General features: G+C 35.2%; 2 protein-coding genes across 5 annotated transcripts; one reads left to right on the top strand and one right to left on the bottom strand.

The window, feature by feature from the left end:
• Nucleotides 1-841: 841 nt before the first annotated feature.
• On the bottom strand, nucleotides 842-11017 carry LOC144848034 (nuclear transcription factor Y subunit alpha-like). Of its 3 annotated transcripts, none has more exons than XM_078704699.1 (9): nucleotides 10887-11017; nucleotides 9122-9263; nucleotides 8783-8935; nucleotides 8065-8169; nucleotides 7117-7207; nucleotides 6720-6826; nucleotides 5873-6049; nucleotides 5241-5345; nucleotides 842-3377 (listed from the first exon to the last, which is right to left on the bottom strand). In XM_078704699.1, the coding sequence occupies exons 2-9, from the start codon at nucleotides 9236-9238 to the stop codon at nucleotides 3264-3266; spliced, it is 969 nt and encodes a 322-aa protein (XP_078560825.1). In that variant the 5' UTR covers nucleotides 9239-9263; nucleotides 10887-11017; the 3' UTR covers nucleotides 842-3263. The 3 variants fall into 3 exon arrangements, with proteins under 3 accessions (XP_078560825.1, XP_078560827.1, XP_078560826.1); XM_078704701.1 differs by having other exon boundaries at nucleotides 6720-6823; XM_078704700.1 differs by having other exon boundaries at nucleotides 9122-9260; nucleotides 10887-10968.
• Nucleotides 11018-11282: 265 nt separating this feature from the next.
• Nucleotides 11283-25285, top strand: LOC144848632 (secretion-regulating guanine nucleotide exchange factor-like). 2 transcript variants are annotated; one of them, XR_013613891.1, is made up of 11 exons: nucleotides 11283-11330; nucleotides 13245-13377; nucleotides 14299-14448; nucleotides 15211-15302; nucleotides 16648-16810; nucleotides 17341-17406; nucleotides 20474-20650; nucleotides 21166-21311; nucleotides 22172-22208; nucleotides 22513-24171; nucleotides 24221-25285. XR_013613891.1 is itself a non-coding variant. In XM_078705452.1 (10 exons), exons 1-10 carry the CDS (start codon nucleotides 11298-11300, stop codon nucleotides 22680-22682), a joined length of 1167 nt encoding a protein of 388 aa, XP_078561578.1. In that variant the 5' UTR covers nucleotides 11283-11297; the 3' UTR covers nucleotides 22683-25285. The 2 variants fall into 2 exon arrangements, 1 of the variants encoding a protein (XP_078561578.1); XM_078705452.1 differs by having other exon boundaries at nucleotides 22513-25285.
• The last annotated feature ends 18 nt before the right edge of the window (nucleotides 25286-25303 follow it).

Genomic DNA, 25303 nt, shown 5'->3' with positions numbered 1-25303 from the left:
CTGAAGAAAACATGTTGGTATCAAGTAATAGCAAACTATTTTATTTTATAAAACGAATAGATGATGGTGGGTTAAACAATCCGTATGGTTTAACCTTAATCTCTAACAGAACTAGGAGTGTAGCTGTAGAAAATAATGGAAATAGCAATGTAAAAATATATAATTACTAATTACTTTTGTACTAATTAGCACAATTTTATACTAATTAGCATATTATATTTGTTTGATATCTGCCATCCCATGCCTTCCGTGTGTATAAACATGATACCATGCCATCCATATGGAAAACCATCCTTGTTGAACCATTTAATATTCATAAACTGTATAAAGCTATTTTGTTCAACTTTGTTAATAGTATTCTTCCGGTTAACGTTGTTAATTAGGCCTATTTTATTTAAATTTAACTTAAGTTACAATGCTGTGTTTTACCACCTCTATGCAAAAATCTGTATAATAGTGCTTTACTTTATTTTTAACAAAATGTTAGTGCTTTGTGTAAGTATTTTGTCTTATTTGTTTATGTATTGTCCTGACATTGTCATGTTTTCATTGTTATTGTTCTTTTTATATGTATTATAATCAAGTTTATTAGTCGCGTGGACGCGACTCTATAGTTCACTATGTCGGTCTGGTATCACTATGCTTAGCACGCGACTTATGGCTGTTGGCCTTGTTTATTATCACACCGCTTTGTTTTAGGTGGTGGGCATGTTTCTCCAGCAACCCTTGTTCTTTTCCCACTTGGTATCCACTTCCGACATCTCTTTGCTACTCTTTTGAAAAAGAATCAATGATTGATCTATGGAAACTTCCTGAATAAAACTGCTTTAGTAAACTGATATTTACAAGCTGGATTTATTGAATATAAATTACATAAAACATAGACAAAGGTTTACAAAATTCAGTGAACGGGAACTGGGACCATGCTTTCGGTATGCTACAATTTGTATATACAGTACAGAGCTTTCGATTTGCAACGACAGGACCTAATCAATTAAAATGCAGACGTAATATGTCCCAGGTTTTTGTGCAATGAAGCGATTTCATTTATTTATTTTTTGTGACGACCGTAAAAAGGTTCAAATGCGCGCATGTGTTTATTGTGGATCTAAGGTCCAGATGGCACACCGATTTGGGGAAGTCTCATACGGAAAAATCGCCAACTGCACCTAGAATCGAATAGCAAATCGAAAGCTACTAAAGCATTAAAGCAGCCACTGAAAAAGAGATGAAAAAATCAATATTGTACCATATTTACGAAGTTTTTATGTCATAAAACCTGATCATTTCTGTAGTTTTTTTAAATAAAAAAAATAAACCTGTAGTGTAACATAATTTATTTTTTTTTTATGTGTCATGCGTCGATAGACCATTAATTATCACATTTGTGCTCAATTTTGTTCACACAGGTATAATTTATGAAGTAAAAATACTTATTTAAAAAAACGCATATCAAATAAGAGATGCTTAAAATGTTATAAATAAATCCATCAAAATAATTATAATGTAGTCAAAAAAGTCTAAAGCTGTCGCAAGATGATTTGGACATAGTTGTCAACCAAGTCTAACTTAACTACCCGATTGTCAGTGCTGTATCTCAACATAATACAGTACAATGTGTGCCCAGAATATTTGGCAATACTGTACACCATTCCATCTGTATACCACTTAACACACTTGGAGGTACATTGATGTATGCAAATAACTAATATCATTTTCCCCACTGGGCATTGATGAAGAACCGTATCATGGAATAATCTGAAACTGCTACACTTTTCAATTGCATTTTAAAAAGGCAAGAATTATACCGTATGTCATTTATGCAAATGTTAGTTTCCATCATAGTAATATTATAATACTGTAAAAAAAAACACATTTTCACACAAAAACAACTTTAGAAAAAAAACAAATAACATACAGCTGCCAATAATTAACATTGCAGTAGGGCCTAAAACTTAAATTTCTATACCACATAATTAAACAAACAGGAATTGCTACAAAGGTGGATGCTATTTATTGTATAATAGAAAGGTTTTGCGATTCTTCATGACTTTTGACTTCTATGGTAATGCACCTATCGCTTTGCTTCCTTGTGTTCCAATATAGAAATGTCTCTGGTATTCGATAAGAAAGGCTATGAACATTCATATTTGTGGCATAATCTACAATGAGCTGTTTCAGAATCAATTGTAGAGCATTGTTTTGCAGACAAAGCACAAATTATAGAACGTTTGTCTAAACTATGTACCTATTCAATTACAGGGATGTATCTGGAATCATCTCCCTTACCAGTGGTATTTTAATGCGACAGATTCCTTGTAATATTACTGTACTATATCACAAGGATGTCTAGCAATATAACATGACGCTTTTGAAACAATTTTTTTAGCATGGTTATTAAATTAATTTTATATGTTTAGCCCTACTCTCACATAACTGTACTACAAGCAATTTGCAAGTAATTCTCAGGTTGGGCTCGAATCCACAACCTTCATATTGCTAGCCTAGTGTACTGTTTATAATACCTCTATACCATCAAGCTTGCACTGACAGCTAGGGTTAGACCTAATCTTGAGGAAGCAGCAGGTACTGAATATAATTTCTAGCTACTAATAGTAATATTTAATCAATGTACTACGAAAAATAGCTTTTTGCAAAGTGTTCTCTGTTTATCGGTATGTTTGTGTAATGACAAACCATCATACTTATAAACTATAGCTCCTGATACAAAGCTTCAAAGTAAATCATGCAATAATCTTTATACACATTTCTTCAGAAGAGGATTTTTTTTGTGAGACTACAGTTATCAAAATTCTTTTCACTTAGCAAAGAAAGGTACATTTTGGTAAATTACAACATGTAAAAGTATGTCTACGTAACATCTGTGACAATTTTGGTTGGTAAGGTTCAATAACAAAGGATATAGCTGCACCTAAATGCAACTTGACAACTTTTTGTAATCCACTGTTTGTGCAGCATTCATTCAAAAAGTGTTTAAAATTTAGCACCACACATAGCTTCTGCCATACACTTGTTTTATGTTGAGGTGACTCATGTTTTGTTTCCATTAAACAACAAGAATAGCTACCTTCTTTTGTTTTCACGATGTGCCACACGACTATGCAGCTATTGAGTCTAACAGTTGAACATGCTCACTTGTTTCAGAGCAATCATAGAATAACTTTTCGACTTTATGGCGCATCAGGAAATTTAATAAAAGAAATAATCCTCAGTAAAATGTTCATGTTAAAATTGTCATGATCTTAGGTCGTATGAGCTAAGGCAGCAACGCTGGTTATATTTTGATCCAACAGTTGGGTTTCACCCATAGCTCCTGTACCAGCTAGCATCTTGGTAATATCATGGTAAGTGCCAACCTGCCATTAAAAAAATAAAATCATGATGGCGAACTAGGCAAACATTTAAGACATTTATCAAATTAATATTTCACAATCATTTAAACAATATAAGTAATTTTATAAAAACTTTACTGTATTTCAATGTATTTAAACAAATGTGGTTTGCAGTACATATTCCAAAATGTATATTAAATACTATATACAGATATTGACTGCTTAGTGCTTTGGGAAATATATCATTCCCAAGGGGTTGTCAAATCTTATATTTTACCGATATAAAAGGCGATATCTGTTATTACATAGCCAACAACAAGTTAAATATCTACTGGGTCGGGTAGCTAGGCCTCCTTTATGTAATAAGCCTGCCTAGTTTGGCGTTGCATTCACCTTACCTTGCAAAGAATAATATTACAGATAATTACTAATTAATGATTCCCTGGCAATAAAATATTCACTTAGGCCGTAGTCGTTTAAATTAACAGAAGAATTTCCATCAATAAGCCTACATTAATAATAATAATAATATTATTATTATCAGGTAGGCTGAATAATTTCGTCTTCTTCGAGGAGCCGAATCACCGGATGTTCTCCGCGTCGCGTGTAACAGGTTACTAAATACTACCGTGAGTATTAACCAATCACAAGCGGTCTTTCATCACATCTAGGGAGGACTAATAACAAATGAGGGCACTATGTATGCATAGTTTAAATAGTTTAGTTGATTAATTTCTTCAAGCAAGTTGTGTGGTGCAACGAATGAAACGTTGTCTTGTAATGGTGTGACAAATCATCGCGAGTTCAAGTCCCAGTAGATGACTTTTGTTTATTTATCGCCAAACACCAGTGTTGCTACACTAAAATTACACAGTCAATATCATTGTACTCGAGAATTTGCTGGATTTTATATGTTTATGACAGGGACATGATAATTACGTGAAAATTACTCGGTCACTATCATCGTGCTCGAGGATATATACGATTTACGATCCTCGCAGCGGTAGTCATGTGATGCAGTTTCTACCAATCATGTTCACCTGATCATGTAATATATGTATATATTAAATTCAATATATAAACACAATACGCATAGGAATTAATTCTAAACCGTCTGGTGATATACTGAAATTTAATTAATTAATTTGACGACGATAAGATGAGGAAATCTGTGAGAATGAGAAAAAGTCGCCCCAAACGAGATTTGAACCCGGACCTTCTGCTTGATATGCAGATGTTCTAACATTTAGATCACTTCATGGTATAGTTCAAACCCAATTGGATAGCGACTCTTTAACATTCTCGATGTGGTACCGCGGAACAGCACTAGTCCCTTAATTTTATGTGCGCGCACCAGAAATCAAATACAGTACAATCTACATTATAACACACATTAGATTATAACACACATTAGATTCTTGTCATTTGATGGGAAGATTATTGGTCACATGATAATCATTATTACTATTGAACTCTTAATTACATCATGTGAGTGCAATGTCATTATATGTACCACAAATTTACTTTGAGCATTCATTTTTGTAACATAGTGAGCAACCATTGCACGACACAAAGCTGTTGTTGACTGATCATCTTCGATCAACCTGTAGTGTGCGCCATCTATAATTGTTCTACTCTACGTTCAAAATTGGAGGGCTCCTTTCGAATCGTTCAGCCTTGCCCTAGCCTCTAGTTAAAATTATGTATTAATAAAACAAATAATGCATGTTTTATATTCATGCAATGGAACAAATAATTTCATTTGATGAATTTGTACAACGATCATCCTAGCAAACCGTAAATGGTATACTTGGATTTGAAAGGAATGAGCATAGTAGTGGGGCGTGGCTGAGAAATGGGTGAGGCTATGAACATAAAGAATCTTACCTCCTGTGGTATTGGTTCTAACTCATCGTTTCCTTTATTAAAGCGCCCTCCATCTCCTCTTACTCTATTCATTGCATGACGATGACGCGACTCGTGTAAATATTTCTGTTGGGAAAAACAAAAGTAGAAAAGGTTTGATTGAACGCATCAACTAAATTAAATGGCTAGGAATAAAAAAAGCTTTAAATTGACATTTGGACGTAATAAATATTACACCATCAGGATTGGGAAGAAAAGGCGAAGTCTTCTTTATGCATTACTAGCAAGTATACCTTCCCCAGGGTGGGTTTCAAATGTAGTTTAAAACATTCCCAGTACAATTCTGATCATTTTGATACTCATTACCCACAGACGCCAGTATCTCCCTAATGTGTACCCACAATGTGCATGCATGCAGTAGGAAAATGTATAACAAACAATGTACAAACTCTCTCTAATAATATAGATTAAAGAAAACATTATACCCCTCGTAACATAAGTACTTGACCTGACCTGTCAACACAAATTGAAAGCTTACTAATAAGCAACTTGACTACATACAGTTTAGTATAAAGGGCAATAATAGGATTTAGGGGAGAATTCATCAATTTATTTGCAGGGGATATAAAATAATGAATATCGAAATAGCATACCCTGCGTTCTTTAGGTATTTTACCCTCAGCTTCCAGCTTGGCTCTAGCTTGCCTCCTCTTTAAGATACGATGGTATTGTTTAGCATTCACATACAATGGTTCTTCCTCTAACAACTCTGCCCCTGGTAGTGGTATTCTCTGCATTGTGGCTGCAGCACCACTTGCACCTGGTACCATCTGAAGTTAATTAACAAAGCTTGTCATTAATCTAATGGTGCTGGTATATCACAAATGGTGTTCATATGTTGGTACCAGTGATGGTATTGATATATGTGACAGTGTTGGTATCAGTGATAGTGCTGGTATGAAACCGAATGTTGGTTACCATGTTGCTGCTAGTATCAGAAATATTTGTACCAGTGAAGCTGTTGGTACCATTGAAGCTGTTAGTACCAGTGATTGTGTTGATACCAGTGATGATTTGATGCCAATTGTTTGTATCAGTGATGGTATCAGAGATTTTGGTAATATATTAGCACCAGTGACGGTGGTGGTATTAGTGATAGTGGTGGTATCAGTTGATCATATTGGTATCAGTGATGGTGTTGGTATCAGTGATGGTGATGTTAATGATGGTGTTGGTATCAGTGATGGTGTTGGTATCAGTGATGGTGTTAGTATCAGTGATGGTACTGGCATAAGAGATGTTGGTAACATGTTGGTATCAGTTGATCATATTGGTAATCAGTCATGATGTTGGTATCATTGATGGTGTTGGTATCATTGATGGTGTTGGTATCAGTGATGGTGTTGTTACAGTGATAGCGTTAGTATCAGTAAAGGTGCTGGCATCTGGAGATGTACTATCTAATAACATTTCTTTTTTTATGGTATTGGTTAAACTTACCATGACCACACTTCCTGTGTTAGTGCCACTGTTTGTTGGTACAGTAATGGCAGTCGGTGTTGCATTTGCTTGTGTGGAGGCAGGCTGTTGCACTTGAATTATACCTGCTAATAACATAATAACAAAATACTGTTGTATATTTTTATACAATACTGTGCTGTCATAAAGACTAAGGACAGTGTTGTTCATTCATGGTAATTAAGACATTACACACCTTGTCACCAAGAGGCCAATGTCGCTATATGCAAGAGTACTGTAATTTTATTTTGCATGAAAATTTGTTCTGTTTTTACTAGGCTTCACCTTGTGAAAATATCACCTTTCATCTTTCACTTCATGACATTATTTGTAGCATTGCACCCAAACACATTCATTATTTGTATATGTATAAAAGTACCTTGATTTTGTTGAAGAGCTACAGCATTATCAGAACCTGCCACTGGTTGTAACATCACTGTCTGTCCATCTGATGTAACCAGTTGCTGAATCTATCAAGATGCAAAAGAGTAAAGTTTATACGACATACAGTATCTCAATGCTACTATTATTAATAGGTACTTTTAGTTTTTAACGTTGAATATGTCGACTGCTACCCTATGGTATGCGTATGCGCTAGGGGACTGGTTGGCACGTTGATTGTCAAAATTGAGCACTTGTTCAGTGACATTTTGCTCTCTGACAGGAGTACGAGTTTAATAAAGATAATCCAGTGATGCATCAGTGATTTTAACCTGCCAACAGCATAGGGCCTACCTGTACAGCAAGATAGCTAAACGTCAAACTATCAGGTTTTCAATTTTAAAGAACAGTAGGCCTACAGTTGGCGTCAGCGATACGATATTTTCATAAATTAAATACATTAATCAGATAATTGTCTGTGTAATAATTATGTTTGAAATTATTTTGAATTAGAATGCAATTCTGCAAGTAGTAAGTAGTAAGAACAGTATATTTTGAAGGTAACATTGTATAAATAAAAATTGCAAAAAACTACATTACATTGCGTTTGTCATGAATGTATGCATATACAGTATTTCTATCTGACCTAAGAATCAGAGCGTTTTACGCAAGGCATTGATCGTTGATCGTTGTGTATCAACACCTTGTCTTTTAACGCCATTGATTACCGTACGTCTTGCGTTAAATAAAAACCGTGAGTCTGAACATACCCTTAATCTAAATGTTCATATATCTGTTGTGCACATTCACTCAATCTAAAAGTCCCTATTATCATGTCTTGAACAACTGCATTATATGATATCAATAAGAAATATAAGAATTAACAGCTATTATTACTCTTTTTTTCAAATGTGGCATGTAAGTTGAAGTGGGTGTTTATACTTACTTGGGCACTTTGCTGTCCTTGTGGTTGTTGAATGTATATTTGCTGAATCTGGCCAGCTTGACCACCAGCTGACTGGACCTGCATTTGTTGAGGAATCAGTTGAATCTGAAAAAATAAAATAAACAATTAGTAATTTATGTACCACTGCCAGGAATTACTAGTAAAAAAAAATTAGAACAGAAAGAGAGATAGCATTATCATGATGATCTGCATTGTACTGGTAGACAGGTTGTGTTTGCAATAAACAAATTAGGTACTGCACTCTATCAACAGAACAGTACAGCTAATCAATACAGTACTCATTAATAATAATAATAAATAATAACAATATCGAAAATTTATAAAGTAAAGTCTCACAGCGCAACATTAAAAGAATAACTATTTTGAAATAGGTGGTTTTCAGGAGAGATTTGAATTGAAAGGGGATGGAGTGTAACGGAAGGAACGAGGAATAGAAGTTGGTTCCAGATCTCTCGTGCCTGAGCAAATAAGCACTTAGGCATGGATTTAAGGTTGGTTCTATGTGGTGTTAGGATCGGTTTCAGAACGAAGACCTCTGCATAGTGGGACATATGGTTTAATAAGTTCAATAAGATAATGCGGAGCAGTGCCATAAAGACACTCGTATGAATATTGCAAGTATAGGTTTAGTATTTATTAACAAATGGGATGGATGGGTCGTCGTAACTTATTTTTTTTATCAACAAAAATAACCTACTTGTTGGACATGGCCACCAGGGCCAGCAACCTGTAGTGTCTGGCCAACTTGTTGGATCTGCACTGCTTGTCCTTGGTTGCCTCCTGCCATCTGCACAGTTATCGGTTGATCCCCTGCCACGATCTGGTTACCACTCACTTGCACAACCTGACCCTGTATACAAATAAAATATACAAATGATTTTATAATTATAATACTAAATAGTCCTTATATCCATTCCCATGAAGGTTGGTTACTCCTTGCAAAAACAATTTTAAAATAAGGTCATCTTCAATAAAATTTATTTCTTAAGAATAAAAAAATGACAACATCCCATTTACACCCACTTTTCCCCCTTACCTGTGCTGGTTGTTGAACCTGTTGTACTTGTACCTGCACCTGCTGACCTGATTGGTTAGCCTGCAGCGCTTGTAACTGATCTGTAGTAATGCTCTGGGTCACTGAAGTACCATCCATGACTTATAATGATATAGCACACCTTCTAAACAAACATAGACAAGACAAATTTTTAAAAATAACACAATTATCTAATATTAAAGAAAATCTATCTAGAAAATATGTAATGTGAATAGTGGAATGATGATAATATTTATTATTAATATTAAATGCGGATTTGAACAATTTAAAAAAATTGTTTTTTTCCATTTTGCAAATTAGTCATCAATTTGAAATTGGGCAAATAATTCCTTGTGGATACACATATTTCTAAACAGCTCCATTTTAAGGTTTTTGAAATGTATCTATGTTAATATAAAAATAGCACTTTCATGATTAAATCAACATTTATTAACTTCTAATACAAAAACAAGACGGTAAGTTTAACATAAACTTCATAGCATTGTTATACGCAATTTGAAATTGCGCAAGGATTACTAATTGTGTAATTTGTATGCAACTTTTAGAAACAGCGATCCTCTCATTGCCGTGGCGCCGCGTGGATGGTTGTTAATGTTGCCGAAAAGTGTTGATGACAGGCTTCCCTTTTCTTTGAGATATAAAGATTTGGCAATACCGTACGTACATTATTAATGCAATACTGTATAAAGATTCGATAGTATAGTAGCCTAAATGAGATATAAAGATTCGGCAATACCGTACGTACATTAGTAATGCAATAATGTATAAAGATTCGATATTATGTAGCCTAAATGAGATATAAAGATTTGGCAATACCGTACGTACATTATTAATGCAATGCAATACTGTATAAAGATTTGATAGTATGTAGCCTAAATGAGATGTAAAGATTTGGCAATATCGTACGTACATTATTAATGCAATACTGTATAAATATTCGATAGTATGTAGCCTAAATGAGATATAAAGATTCGGCAATACCGTACGTGTACATTATTAATGCAATACTGTTAAAGATTCGATAGTACTGTATATTGTAAATGAGATATAAAGATTCGACAGTACCGTACGTAAATTATTAATGCAATACTGAATATAGATTCGATTGGAGAGTGCTCGAGAAAGGTCGGGTCAGTTCAACGTTATTTTTTCCCTTCACTACCGGTACCAATATATTAAAAAAGAGAGAGAGATATAAAGATTCAATAGTACGTAAATGAGATATAAAGTGTCTGTTAATTACTCGAATTAATTACACAAATTTCTAATAACTCAACTGGCAGCCAGGAATAGTGATGAAGTACAAATGACTAGCCTACCTAGCTAGGCCTAGCCTTATTAAACTGGCGGCCGCTTCGACCATACTTCCTACTAGACCTAGCCTTGCTGGCTACCTTCTTTTATTGTAGGCCTACTAGGCTACGCTAGGCATTACATTTGAATAGCCTTGGTATTGGTTAGGCCTACTACTTAGCTTGGGCTAGGCCTAGTAGTAGCTAGCTAGGCTAGGCCTCCTCTATCCACCCTGTCCACACCGACCACCACGCCACTTCTCCCGGCCGGCCTCAGTCATGCTTTTTTATGACCGCTTTTCCAAGCGCCATATTTAACAATGGATCACCTCCCAAATTTTTTTATCTCGTATACAACAACTCATTGTAAGAATTATCAACAACAACAATCGTAACATTGACCATCAGACTTTAAATCTTTTCACAAAATATCATTGTTTTTATCGGAGACTTACCAGCGACAAAACGGTGAATGAAACTTTCCTGATTGGTTGCAAAACCGGAGACTTCTAGCCCGACAACGAATAGGAAATACCCCAGGACCAGAGATAGCCTATGAAAAAGACGCTCAGCACCGACCAATGGTAGCACCCTGTTATAGAATGCAAAAAGTGCATAAATTTGAGTGCATAAATGTAAATCAACCTTGTCAATCATTCAATTATTCTTGTTATTAACAATCTGAAATATGTATTTATATCTCTCTTAATAAATATAAATATGACAATGCAGTCGTCACAAAAAAAAATCGACAATCTATGTACTGTTGTCTGTTACTATTTTAATGACTTTTGGCGTTTCATACGGAAATACCTCAAGACGACACAAGGTGAACATTTACATAATTTTCTGAATCGTAATCAAACATGGCTGCGCCCTCGCGAAGTTTGTTTTCCTGGGTAAGTATTAAGTGTAGTGACACTGTTCGTAGTTTTATGTAAGGAAATAAACATATTCGTAAACAGATACATGCTGGCAAACAAACAATTGCCGTACCCTAGGCCTAGTAGTATATTTGTGAGCCTAACATTTTATTTAATAAGCCTAGGCCTAGCTAGGCTAGGCCTATATAATTATTAGAGATAGGCTAGAGCAGGCCTACGCTACGCTCTAGCCTATCTCCTTTTTCACTCTCATTCAGCAGCCAGCGCGGGAGAGAGAGATTAGGCTCGGTCAGTCACACAACAGAAGCATGGTTAGGATAGGCCTATAGTAGAGTGCCTAGCTAGGTCTAAATGCACCTTCCTTGTCTGCCTGTGTTAATAATATTATAAATACTAGCCTAGGCCTAAATTATTAATTAATCGCAAACACTAATTTACAGACTTGTTGAAAAATGAAATATCGGGAGTTTTTAACTTTTATTTATGAAACTGATACATATTAAACCGTAGAGGGCGCTATACAAAACCTAAAGATATTGGCATAATAATAGCAAACATGGGGTATGCTAAAAGCATAATTTCATTTATCAAACAACTAAACAAAACAACTTTTTTGTTTTCCAAAATATCCAGAGAAATTGCATTTTAGCGAGAGGCCCAAGGGCTGAAAATATGAGCTTGAAATATGCAGACATTACTATTATACAGATATTGCCTGCTTAGAGGTAAAATATAAGATTTGACATTCCCGAGGGAATGATATTTTGCTCGAGGGAATATATATTCGCCAGCTGAGGTAAATATAATTCTTGAGAGCATAATATCATTTCCTGAGATGCTTGTGATGATGTGGACTAATCTTTGCGAGTTTGAGTCCCAGTAGATGACTTTTGTTTATTTTTCGCCAAACGCGAGTGTTGCCACACGTAAATTGCACAGTCAACATCAAACTCCTTGAGAATTTGTTGGATTTTATATGTTTAATGACAGAGGGACACGATAATCACGCGAGAATTACTCAGTCAATATCAATTATCATCGTACTCTAGGAAATATACGATTTACAATCCTCTCAGCAGTAGTCATGTGATGCAGTTTTAACCAATCACGTTCACATATTTACATAGGCTATGTAATATAGATTTATATATAGAGTTGTAAGGTCTGATTATAATATACAATTTTACACTAGCTGGCCGCTGTCCAGTGTTCCTGTCTGGCTTGGTGCTGACAAGTTTATATTGTATTTAATTTATTTACATGTGAGCAATTCCAATTAATTGTTTATCCTTATATCAGGGACAGATTGCTATAAAACCCTCTTAACCTAAAGCCGGTAATTAACAGATAGACGGTCCTACTAAAGCCACCCCTGTTAGACCATTGCTGGTTAAACAGTCTTAGCTGTAAAACAGTCTTAGCTAAAACCATGTACAGTAACAAATTGATGGCACATTTTACGCATAAGGTAATGTTTGTCATGATTGCTCAGGTTATGTACATTTTTACGTGAGAAAATATTTCTATAATATTGATCATTGTTATTATTTAATTTAACATGCCATGTTGACAAAAAGAGAGGTTTAAGACTGTTTAAGACTTTCTCGAGTAGGCTTTAAAGACTGCTTACAGGTTAGACCGCGGTATAGCAATGGTCTGTAATAAAGGTGGTTATGATTCTTGGCAAGAGTCCTGGGTTGCTCCTGTCATGTCAGGATTTTTTTCTAATGACAAATTACAACTCCACTCTCAAAGACTTGTGTATGTTTGTCTTGTGAACAGATTGCATTTGCTTATGGTTATCCTTGGCAACTTGCCTGAATATATAAACAAAATAAATGTCAAATTAATTATTAGCTAAGTGTTAAGACAGTATAGAATCCGGCTAAGATGAATTTAATATTTGTGTTTTATATTATTATTGTACAGGGTGCCAACAGCTATGGACAGCTTGGTACAGGGAATACAACAGACACATTTACTCCTCAAAAAGTAGAATCTTTTCCGAATGAAGCAATCAAATGTATAAGAGGAGGTGGTGCACATACTGTCATAATTACAGGTAGGTCAAATGTGGTCCAACTATTAAGCCTTTATTGCACTGGTCTTATTAACCGAGTCACCAGCTAAATTGTAAAAAAAAAAACTTATCTGAAAACTGGCTACAATTCTGTCGGGTTACATTAACCAAGACCAATGGTTACTTTTACTAACCATTACCTGCCCAGTAAAACCATTGGTCTTGGTGAAATTAATCATGCTGGCTAAAAAGTCCAATACAATACATTACACATGATCTTTACCATGCGAATCAATGGATCGGTATACAAATAATAAATGTCTGGTGGACAATATTTCATATGAGTTGAAAAATTGACTGTTATATTTAAGAAAGCTTTGAGTTGTTTGATTTTTTTTGTACAAAAACGCTGAAAAATACTATCACAGAACCGTTTAATAATAATATACGTCTATCAAACACCATGTGTCCCCAACAACAAAATTTAATTGCATTGTTCTGTATTATAAATTTAGTGCAAACATATTGAAAAACAAGTCAATGGCTGTGATAATAACTCATGCTATACATAGGTTATTTTCCAGGAACTTAAATTACTCTTCTTAAAGTTGCACATATCATACAGTATGGTACTGTACCTAGAAGCCACAGACAAAGTTAACAGTATTTTTGGAATATTGTTATTCCAATTAGAAGTCACGGTGGGCTTTTTATTTTTGTAGGGACAGTTTTTAGTTTGCAAAGAAGGTGAACAGACAGAGGTACTGTAAGCAAGAGGGCCTGGTATACAGAAATACAGAATACTTTGAATTTGTCATGTTCATTTTTATCTGACTGTATATTAAACCGCTCAGGTGTTTCTCTTGATGTGACTACTTTCAGTAGTGTAATTAAACCACTTGGACTCATGCGAAGCCTGTAACAATGGCATTACCTGTTTATTGAAAAACTTTTTTTTTTCAGAGAGTGGTAGTCTTTATGTATGTGGTTGGAACAGCAAAGGTCAACTTGGCTTGGGTCATCATGAAGATCAAGTGAATTTCCAAATTATTAAAAATATCCCACCAATTTGTGATGTTTCATGTGGATGGGAACATACGTTAGCTATCACAGGTATTAGCTTTACAGTAATCAGGTTATTGATCATTATTACTGTAGGCTTATTATTTCAGGGGCGGATTGCTAGTATAAAGCAGTCTTTACTGATGGTAACTCCTCAATTAAAGCCGGCTTTATCAGATAGACGGTCTTGCTATTGCAACCCCTGTTAGACAATTGCTATTATAAAATAGTCTTAGCTAGACCGCGTACAGTATTACAAGTTGATAGCGTACTTTACGTGTAGAATACCAAATAAGGTAATGTTTGTGACGCTTGCTCAATTCACTGTACTTGCTAAGTCAGAATTATAGCTAGATAAGCTCTAAGACCGTTTATAGACCGCTTATAATAGCAATCCGCCCCAGGTCTCTTGGTCACAGCAAGGCAATCTATCAACAGGATGCTGAGCTCCGGTAGATCAAAGGGTTCATGTGTGGTTGCAACAAGATCACATATAGTTCTTCACTTTTTGGTGACAATTTTTTTACCTCATTTTAGCCATAATTGAAAGAAAAATAAAGTCGACCAGAAGCCCATGGTCAATGTTGGTTTTTTTTATCAGTAAAAATGAATAACCTATTAAAACTACAAAATAGGCCTATATAGATTTAAAGTTTGATTTTGTGTTTTGGGAGACTACATCTTTAAACTATTTAATATTCTTATAAATCAAAAATTATAAAATGTGTTTTAATGTGTCTTTTTTAAATAATAATAATTTTTTTGAAGAAATTTTGTTTACATTAGTTTGGTTTCTACTTTTTTTTTAAATAGAAAATGGAAAACTGTATTCTTGGGGTGGAAACAATTTTAAACAATTAGGTCACAATCAAGCAAACAATGTAGAAACACCAACAATAGTTCAGGTAATGTACAAATGTAAGTACATATATCAAAGTGATTTTTAAACACTTTGATATAAGTACTATATATATTTAAATTAAGTTGTTATCTAAGGTTATAGTGAGTGTGCGAAAATAGGTACAGTAGAACTCCTATAAGGAGATACCTTCAGTAGCAAACAGTGTCCCCTGAATATAGATTGGCACATAGTTTAAAACATTGCTCCTTATTTCTTTTACCCTAAAGTGTCCCCTTAATAGTGGTATACCAAAGGAGTAGTTCCACTGTATTAGTACAACAACGCTGTAGTGAGAGGTTAAAAACATACAAGGAGAAGATGCTTTAAATATTATTATTAATATAAAATATGCCGGGTAATTGGGGTGGGTAGTGAAAATTGAAAATCAGTGCCTCAATGCTGGCTACGGACCTGACTAAACCCTTGCTATTATTTGTTTTATATTATTATTTACTATTATTTCTCTTAAACCACACTTGCACCTTCTGCACAGAAACAAGTCTTGTAATTCCCAGTGTGTGTTTAAGACTGTGTTACTGTACACCAATTTTACAAATGGCTTTGCTTATAATTACTGTATATGGCTCAACACAGACAATTTATAGCAATCACACAGTTAGGTCACAAAGAGGTCAAATATTAGGTATCAGTCTGTACAATAGTACTATTTTATTGGTACAGTATTGTTATGCTAGAGAATATTCAGTTACTTTGCTTTATTTCCAACTAGACACTTTTGTTCATGATTTGTTTAAATCAACTAAAACACATTACTTCAGAAAAAGGATAACATGGTTCATAAGGGTACCCATGTCAGCTTAAACATCACTTGTAAATACCTCTTTGTACTCAAGCATTTAGTCCTTGATATTCTGCCATATGGCTTTATTTGAAAAGACAGTGTAATCCATCATTAAGTATAATTCATTATGAATAATACCATAATCTGTTTCAGTACATTATAATAAAAGATACCTGTATCTTTTGTACTGATAATAGCTATAGCAGGAAAAACAAATTTACTAGATCACTGACTAGTACAGTAGTGTATTCCGCTATTTTTTCTTCTGCCTCCCTCTAAAGGTGCATTTTTTCCTGATTGTTTTGAATTTATATGAAAGGACATCGCGGTAGTGCATACACTTAGCCCCTTTTTACATATTTTCCTCCTTTAGTTAGCAAAACACAACAACATGCATCAGCTCCTGGCACACCCACCTAGATTTCTTTTAATTACTCATTTCTATGTATTGATGGTTTTTAAAAACAAAATAGCACCCTCTAACTACAGTAAATGACACAATAAATCAAGCCCTGATAAATAATTATGTTTTTTTGTATAAACATAGGCAATGGAAGCTTATACTGTGGTTGACATAGCAGCTGGTTTGCGACATTCTTTAGTATTAACAAACACTGGGAAAGTGTGGGTATGGGGGGCTGGGGGTAAGGGGCAGCTTGGTGTTCATGTGCAAGGTTCTATTCCATCACAAGTTGCTGTTCCAGAGCAAGGTAAGACTGAGCCTTGACTTTTATCACTTTAATCACAATGAGCTATATCATCATAATCAGCATTGTTACAATTATGGGGATTAGACTAAGTTGAGCTGTTACCCAAAGAACACAATTTTCTATGAAATGACAAATACCCAGATGGTCATGTTTTGGTTGTAATGTAATATACCCAAAAATAAAATGTCCTGTGAGATCCTCCAAGCCATCCCAACCCCTTTACTCAATAAAGACAGTCTGACCTGGTGGGTGTTTCATAGAAATTAGCAGCAACTCAAATTGGCAGTTCATATCCAATTATGACTATCATCACAAGTTGCTTCATCATTATTTCCATATTTCAGAAAGGTATAACCACCAAATTATCGATATCATAATTGATTGTCATTATAACCATTTTTACCAATTTCATCATCATCTTTCCTCCTTGTCCTTCTTTCTTTTTCTTCTTTCCCCTTTTTTTGTCTGTAATTATCATGTAACCTTCAATAACGTTGCTTAAAATGTTTTTTTATTATATTTCTATGTAGTACAACTTGGGAATATGATTGTAAAGCATGTAGCCTGTGGTGCATTTCACACTATTGCACTAACTGGTAAGTGTAAGGCATTCTATAGTGTACAGGGCCGTAGCCAGTATCTGTCAAGGGGGGGTTCGGACACTATGTATTTGGGTCATCCCCCCCCCCCCTGGGGTGGGGCCTGGGGCGAAGCGAATTTTGTTAAATGACACCCCTAGATGGCCGGAAAAGACACTCTCATGCAGCATGCTACCAATGAGCAAAACGATCGTACTTGAACTCGTGGACTATTTAAAGGACGATAACATTTGTTGCCGTATGTTAGATGCGCGTGCTCTGTGCGGAACCGCCGATTGTTTGATCATTTACTCGGTATTTTGTTTTGCGTTCAAGTTCAATGCGAACGTACGTCTAGAAGAAGCCCCGAAAAAAGCACACTGGGTGAAGGCAAATGCAATTCTTATTATAGCTCTATCTATAATATTTATTTACAGCAATTTGTTGAGGAAATTAAATATGCCAATGTAAATAGGTGATATTGATACATTTGAGTACGTATCGGCTGGTGGTCTAGAAAAAATAATCGGATGCCGTAATGTGAACTACAGTACATGATACCATAGATATTATAGTGTAAAATATTAATATTCACTATAATCCTCTATGATACATTATACTTCATAGCCACACATAAATACTGATGTATGTCGGAAGGCTATATACTTTATGCATGCTGCCTGACTGCCAGTGATCTAAACAATTGGTACGCAGTTGTCTGGCGGTGTCCTTTGTACGAATCGTTCGTGCCCCAGCTCGCTGTGAGACGCGTCAATATCATGTTACATGCAGGGACCAAACATTTATTTTTCAGGTTAAAATCGGCAATTCATTTGCAACTCTTAGAAATTTACAGACACGTATCGCTCGAAGTACGCTCATACAGGGAAGAAGGGGGTGTGTAGAATGCGACGACCTCGAATTGAACGACCCCAACGACCCGGGCGACCTCGAATTGGACGACCTAGAATTGGACGACCCATAACACGAAACCGACGACCCCTATAGCCTAGCCTAGTCTAGGCCTAAGTTTGGTATAACATCCCGAAGCCGAACATAGCCAAAGATCTTTAAACCATACCTTATATAATACTCGCAAGCAAGCAATTGATTGAAAAAATACAGAAATATCGCCATTTGATACTGAATGTGTCGACACGAACAAACGAACAGATATGGAACGCCAAGAGTGCATCATTAAAACTGCATTCGACATATTAAAATAAATTAAAAAGAAATAAATATTATACATTACATGGTTAAACCATGGACGTATAATTACATCTCGTCTTCTTATAACGAACCCTATAGGCCTACCAAGCAGCGTGTTGCGTGGGGAGGGGCATAAGAAAGCTTTACATTTCACACATGCATTGTATACGGTCAAACCCGCTGCTGAAAAAGGGGCCGTTTTGACCTGGTATTTCGTGTGCTAATCGAGTCGAATGCAGTTTTAATGATGCACTCTTGGCGTTCCATATCTGTTCGTTTGTTCGTGTCGACACATTCAGTATCAAATGGCGATATTTCTGTATTTTTTCAATCAATTGCTTGCTTGCGAGTATTATATAAGGTATGGTTTAAAGATCTTTGGCTATGTTCGGCTTCCCGATGTTATACCACACTTAGGCCTAGGCTAGGCTATTATAGGGGTCGTCGGTTTCGTGTTATGGGTCGTCCAATTCTAGGTCGTCCAATTCGAGGTCGCCCGGGTCGTTGGGGTCGTCCAACTCGAGGTCGTCGCTTTCTACACACCCGGGAAGAAGGTACTGTATGAGTTATTCCGAACGAGTTTACGATTTTTTCAATTTTACGAACAACTTTTTGTACTGTGGGGCACGTATTTGGAGGATATTCGGAGATGAGGGTGAGGTATTGAGCATGTCGGGGATGGGGGTTCGCAGTCGGTTAAGGGGGGTTCGCTGTAAAGGGGTTTCGCCCGAACCATAAAAACCCCCCCTGGCTACGGGCCTGGTGTAAACAACAATTAGTAATTTAAGGAGAGCTCCTACTTTCAGCATTTCATTTTTAGCAAAAATCTCAAAATTTGAATTAATTTTATTTTTAGTAAATATATACTCTACACTCTGACAATACTTTTATTTCATTTACTATTCATAAAAGTGACATAAATGGCAAATAAATGAGGGTATATTTTTACAAATTGTTATCAGAGAAATAAATTATGCCTCATTAAATATTCATAAGGCCATAACTTGACTTCTACAAGGCGTATAATAATAAATTTAGTATCAAAATGTAGAATAACAATTAACAGTCATTGAACAAGATAATCAATCATTTAACAAGTTATAATATCACTATTAAACAGGTTTCACACTCCTTAAACAAGTGTTAACAGTCAGCAGGTTATAACAAATATTAAACGTGTTATAACAACTATTGAAGACCCATTCCCTACAATTGTTGACGTTTTGTACTTTAAAAGCATTAAACCAGGTCATTCCTTGTTTTAAATGTACGTTTTATGCTAAATTATGATAAAAAGAGAGAAACAATTGCCCTATACACTACCTAAAGTAGCCCGCAGTAAATGTCCTCTCATGGACGGTCTTTAAACCTAGACTAGCTATACTTAGTTTTGTAGGCCTAGCTGGTAAACAGCAGTAACGTACAAACATCGTACGCTAGATATAGGCCTAGCCTGACGTCTGTAGTTGCTGCATTAATTGTCTTTCTGTTTATGCCAGAATCTGTAAATAAAAATTGGGGGAACCCGGTATTTTTGGTGAACAGCTTTGATTTTTCCATTTGTTTTGGCCTTCACGATCGATCGAAAGTGGGTGAATCACACAAGAAAAACGAAAATATCAATCCATGCGCAATGTATGTTGAGATCCGCTAATGATTAGAATCGACTTTAAAAAAGTTATCGCAATAGAACCATATAGTATTTATTTTTACATTAAATTTAGTTTGTGATCTTAAATTAGATCTAAAAAAACATAGGAAATGGGGCTTTAAACAGTTTATGACAATCATTAAACAGGTTGTAGCAATCATTAAAAAGATTAAACAATTGATAAATTTGTATGTACATACAGTATTTAATTTTGTTTTGTAGATGATGATAAGTTAATGGTATGGGGAAGTAATAGAAGAGGTCAGTTAGGAGAGCTACCTTATACACCAGACAATGGTGAAGGTACACTGGTAGTAGGCCAGCCTAAATATCTACCATCAAATGCCAAGAACATCAATACAATTTTTACAGGATGGAATCACTCTGTCTTTCAAACTTGTAAGTGATAATTTTCTTCTTGAAGCTCTGTCTCACTATCAAACTTTATGATGACAAAAACATGATGGCCCAGTGCTCATAATATGTCCTAAATACATTCCTGGTTATTTGATTGGATGATTGTGGGTCACATGGCGTTCAATAGTAATAATATTTATTATGTTATTAAAAACCTAATGTTACTGTTTCAATCAATGTGAATAAAATGTCTACGTTTTATTCAATCTGATTCAAATGACAGGAATCTATTTACAGTAGATGTTATACCCCTGTATAAAACAAATGATAAATGTGTTATATTCCTGTAATGGTACAAATAATGGCATGAGGTGAATGATGAAAGGTTATATTTCAACGATTCCAATAAAGTGTCTATACTAGACAAAAAAATAATTGAACTATAGACTGATTAGAAAAGTGAATCTGAGAATTTACACATGAAACTTTATTTTGATAAAAAGAAATACATGAGTAAAAATAATTGATGAGAGTTAAATTAATTGTTTTCTTTGAAGGCGATGGAAGTTTATTCAGTTGGGGACGTGCAGATTATGGTCAATTGGGTCGTGTTGAGCATGAGCTACTATTGACTTCGGCAGTGTATTCTGAGGGATGCTGCTATATACCAAAACCAGTTGAACTAGCTGAAAGAATAACTCAGGTATTTTATTTCTACAGATAATAATGAATGCTTATGAGTATAATGGTACAAATAATTTCATGAACTGAAAGATGAAAAGTTATATTTTCATGAGGCGACGGTGAGTAAAAATGAATGTAAAAAAAAGTAATTGTAGTACTCACACTTAACGACATCACACTCTCAATGATGCAATTAAAAGTGCAATAGAACATTTATTTAATACCATGTGCATGGCCGTAGCCAGCATAAGGCAGATGAGGCGCTTGCCTCATCTGAGATTTTCAATTTTCACTACCCACCCCAATTACCAAGTAGAGATTGTCATATTTTTTGATAATCATATTTAAAGCATCTTTGCCTCGTCTGTTTTCAACCTCTCGCTACGGCCTTAATGTGACCCACAATCCTCCAATCAAATGGATCTACACTAAGGTGTGTTATAATATGAGTTGAATTTGCACAGTTGAATTTAGAGTTTTAATTTCTATGGTATCAGGCGGAGTTTATAGATTACTGGTGTAATACTGACCTATGGTCAAATGATATGCAGCCTAGGTTTTTACTCACATCAAACTAACCATACTCATTTAGAGTCTTGTAGAGAAGCATATACAAGGTCTCCATGATCCTATAATGTTTTCCATAATCACTTTTCAATCAACTACTGTATACACAAAATTCTGAATTGTAGATGTTCCAATTAGAGCATGTAGAGGGACTATTATGTTGTTATTTATTTCCTATGTTATACTGTATCAAATAACCACAAACAGTACCTCCACTTTCAGTCTACCTTTTAGGTGCAACATTTTCTCATCCAAACAGTGTATTGTATAGCTCCATGATATTATAACAATACAGTACTTTTTTCTTTCTAGATTTCATGTGGCTCTGAACACAATTTGGCATTAACAGGTTAGCTTATAATGTTCTTTTTTTCAACCCTAGAATAGTCTCATAATTACCTATAAAATCACATAAGCCCATGTAAACACATTTCACCATTAAGAACTGCTAGTACAAAAACAAGTTGTGCTTAATTACTCAAAACTACCATGTTGTCCCGTACTTCCCTTTGCCTTTTTGGGATTAGTACATCAGAAATCACTTAACCTGAGGTGTGAAACATCTTATACAATCATCAAGTACAGACAGCATCAGGTCAGTAATTAGAAGTTTGAATAATAAAATATTAATAATGTGTTTTATTCTGAAACAGCAAACAATATTTTATATTCATGGGGCTGGAATGAACATGGCACATGTGGAGATGGAACGACAACCAATGTTTACCTTCCTCAACAAGTTCCTGACATTAAGGGCTGGAAGCCAACATTAATTGGAGGTGGATATGGTCATTGCTTTACAGTGTGCGAACAAAGATGTTAATTAGATTAATTCATTTTAAAAGCTATATTATATTTTGTAAGAATGTTTTTAGGTGCACTTACAACCACACATTGTATGTAGGAATTTCATACAGTAGAATACAGTACCTACTACGGTGACACCTATAGGACCCAACAAAGTGTCCTCTTAATGTGGAGGTTCCCAGAATAGAGGTGAGGTTAGCCATAGTGTTAAAACATACATTGGTCCTTGTACATATCACGGGAAAGTGTCTGCTTAATACAGGTGTGCCCTGAAAAGAAGTAAAGGAGGTGTTCTACTGTAGAAGAGACATTTTAACTTCCTTTCAACATACAGTAAATACTGTACTACTATACTGTATGTGTGTATGTACAAATGCTTCCTTCCCATAGGAAAGGAATAAGCCAAAGGCTAGAGGGTGGACTAAATGTATATATTTTTTACATTAATTATATTGATGTTGGAGAGAAGCTTTCCCACAGATGGACATGTTTCGAATGCATTGGAGTTGCTGATCTAGCCTTCGGCTTTCTTATACCTGTATATATGTTCCTTCCATACAAAAGGTGTGTTTTCCTATGTAGTATGTAATTGTGCCTGGTTAAACTTGGCATACATCACTTGCACATGAATAATAATGTTAAGCATTATGTAAGGATAGGGATCCATACCCTTGGTTAGCACAAAGTGTATTGCTCTGTTTTTTATACAACCAAGTTAATTAGACGAGGCCTGGGCCAATTCTTGCCAATGCATTTTTTTTAATGGAGGATATATTGAGAGGGTTAGGGTTGAATAATCTGCTATGGAAGACATGATAGATTAAATATTGGTCAAATGTATTTACTATTGGTTACAACTGTAATTTAAATTTTTTACATACTTTAAAGAACTTTTGTGCACAAATTGAAAATGTTGTAATTTTCTTTTATTATTCCACATTCCCGACACTTTATACAGAAGGTCTACATCAATCATATTCCTCTATTAACTATAGTCAGCATTATGTACATTTGTTAAATGAATTATTAAGGATCGTATCAAAATGATTCTACTAAAGTTACTACATTTTGTTCACTCTTGTAAAGATGTTTATCCAACATAAGAATGTTTCGGTGAAATATCATACACTGTTTGTTGCAGTGCCTGCTTCACAGACTTCTACATTGAAACAAATTAAAATCATGTGCTATTGCTTGCAGTAAAAAATGTAGTTACTGCAGTAAAATAATTGACATGATCCCATAGGTTCTAGGACACCTACCCCCTTAGGACAACTACCCCCTTAGGACAACTACCTCCTTAGGATAACTACCTCCTTAGGATAACTACCCCTAGGATAACTACCCCCTCCCTTAGGACTATATTTATGTTCAATCTTTTACTTTTGTTTACAATAATGAATAGTAATTCGTCAAAGTAACGAATAAAATATAGTTATTAATTCCTATTATACACTGTTGCAGAGTCAGGTTGTTGAATGGTCTGGGTGGTAGTTGTCCGGGGGGTAGTTGTTCTAAAGGGATAGTTGTCTGTGTGGTAGTTGTCCAACGGAGGTAGTTGTCCTAAAAGATTATTTGCCCTCGGAGTATTGTCCAGGTCCAGGAGGTAGTTGTCCTACGGGGAGTATTGTCAGAGGTAGTTGTCCGCGGGGTAATTACCCGGGGTGGGGGGTGGTGGTTTTGGGTAATTGTTCCCAGGGGGTAATTGTCCGGGGGTAGTTGTCCAGGGGTTAGTTGTCCTACGGAGGTAGTTGTCCTAAAAGATTATTGCCCTCAGAGTATTGTCCAGGTTCAGGAGGTAGTTGTCCTACGGGGAAATTACCTGGGGGCGGGGGTAATTTTTCCTAGGGGGTAGTTGTCCTAAGGGGGTGGTTGTCCAGGTGGTGGTTGTCCAGGTGGTAGTTTTCCGGGGGGTGAATATCCGGATCCCATACCCTACTAAATATAAAAAATGATATATAAGAATTCTACATACAAATTGAACGTCCAGTCCAGTATATTCAAATGTATCACTTATTTTTTTAAAATGTTCTAGTAGTTAACGTACACAACCCCAGTCTATTGAACATGGACCATTTCTACAGTACATAGCTTTCCATAAATCATTTATGTATCCATATTATGGTCATAAAACAACAATTTGTCTATAATGTAGGTTGTATTGTACAAGGGGGGTTGCTTTAATTCTGCATTCCAAAGTTGAATACATTTTTATTTTGAATAAGAAACAAAAAGTCACGGATATTTTTGGTAATGAACAATAGGTTCATTTGCACCTCCCAAGCATCACTTATGTATTGTATTATTACTGGTCAAGTATGTGAGCCATCACTATTGGAAAATCACTAAGGCAATACTGCTGTAGATAATACACTGAAAGTAAAATTAGGATGTTGATACAGCACTGTAGTTAGTAATAGAATTAGATTCTAAAGATTATATATTTGAACATAAAAATGCACAAAAATCACTTCATTCCATTAACAGTAATAGCCCAAAAATTATATATAAGATATTTTATATACAAGGTTTATATACAAGGATTATATATACTACAGTTTATGTTTTGCAATTTTTTTTCTTTACAAATTATATGTAATAAAATAACAGCAAGCAAAATGTGTATTTTTTTTTTTA

This window comes from Antedon bifida, chromosome 7, assembly GCF_963402885.1.
Source record: "Antedon bifida chromosome 7, ecAntBifi1.1, whole genome shotgun sequence".
Taxonomy (NCBI): domain Eukaryota; kingdom Metazoa; phylum Echinodermata; class Crinoidea; order Comatulida; family Antedonidae; genus Antedon; species Antedon bifida.
This window is presented reverse-complemented; position numbering and strand designations above follow the sequence as displayed.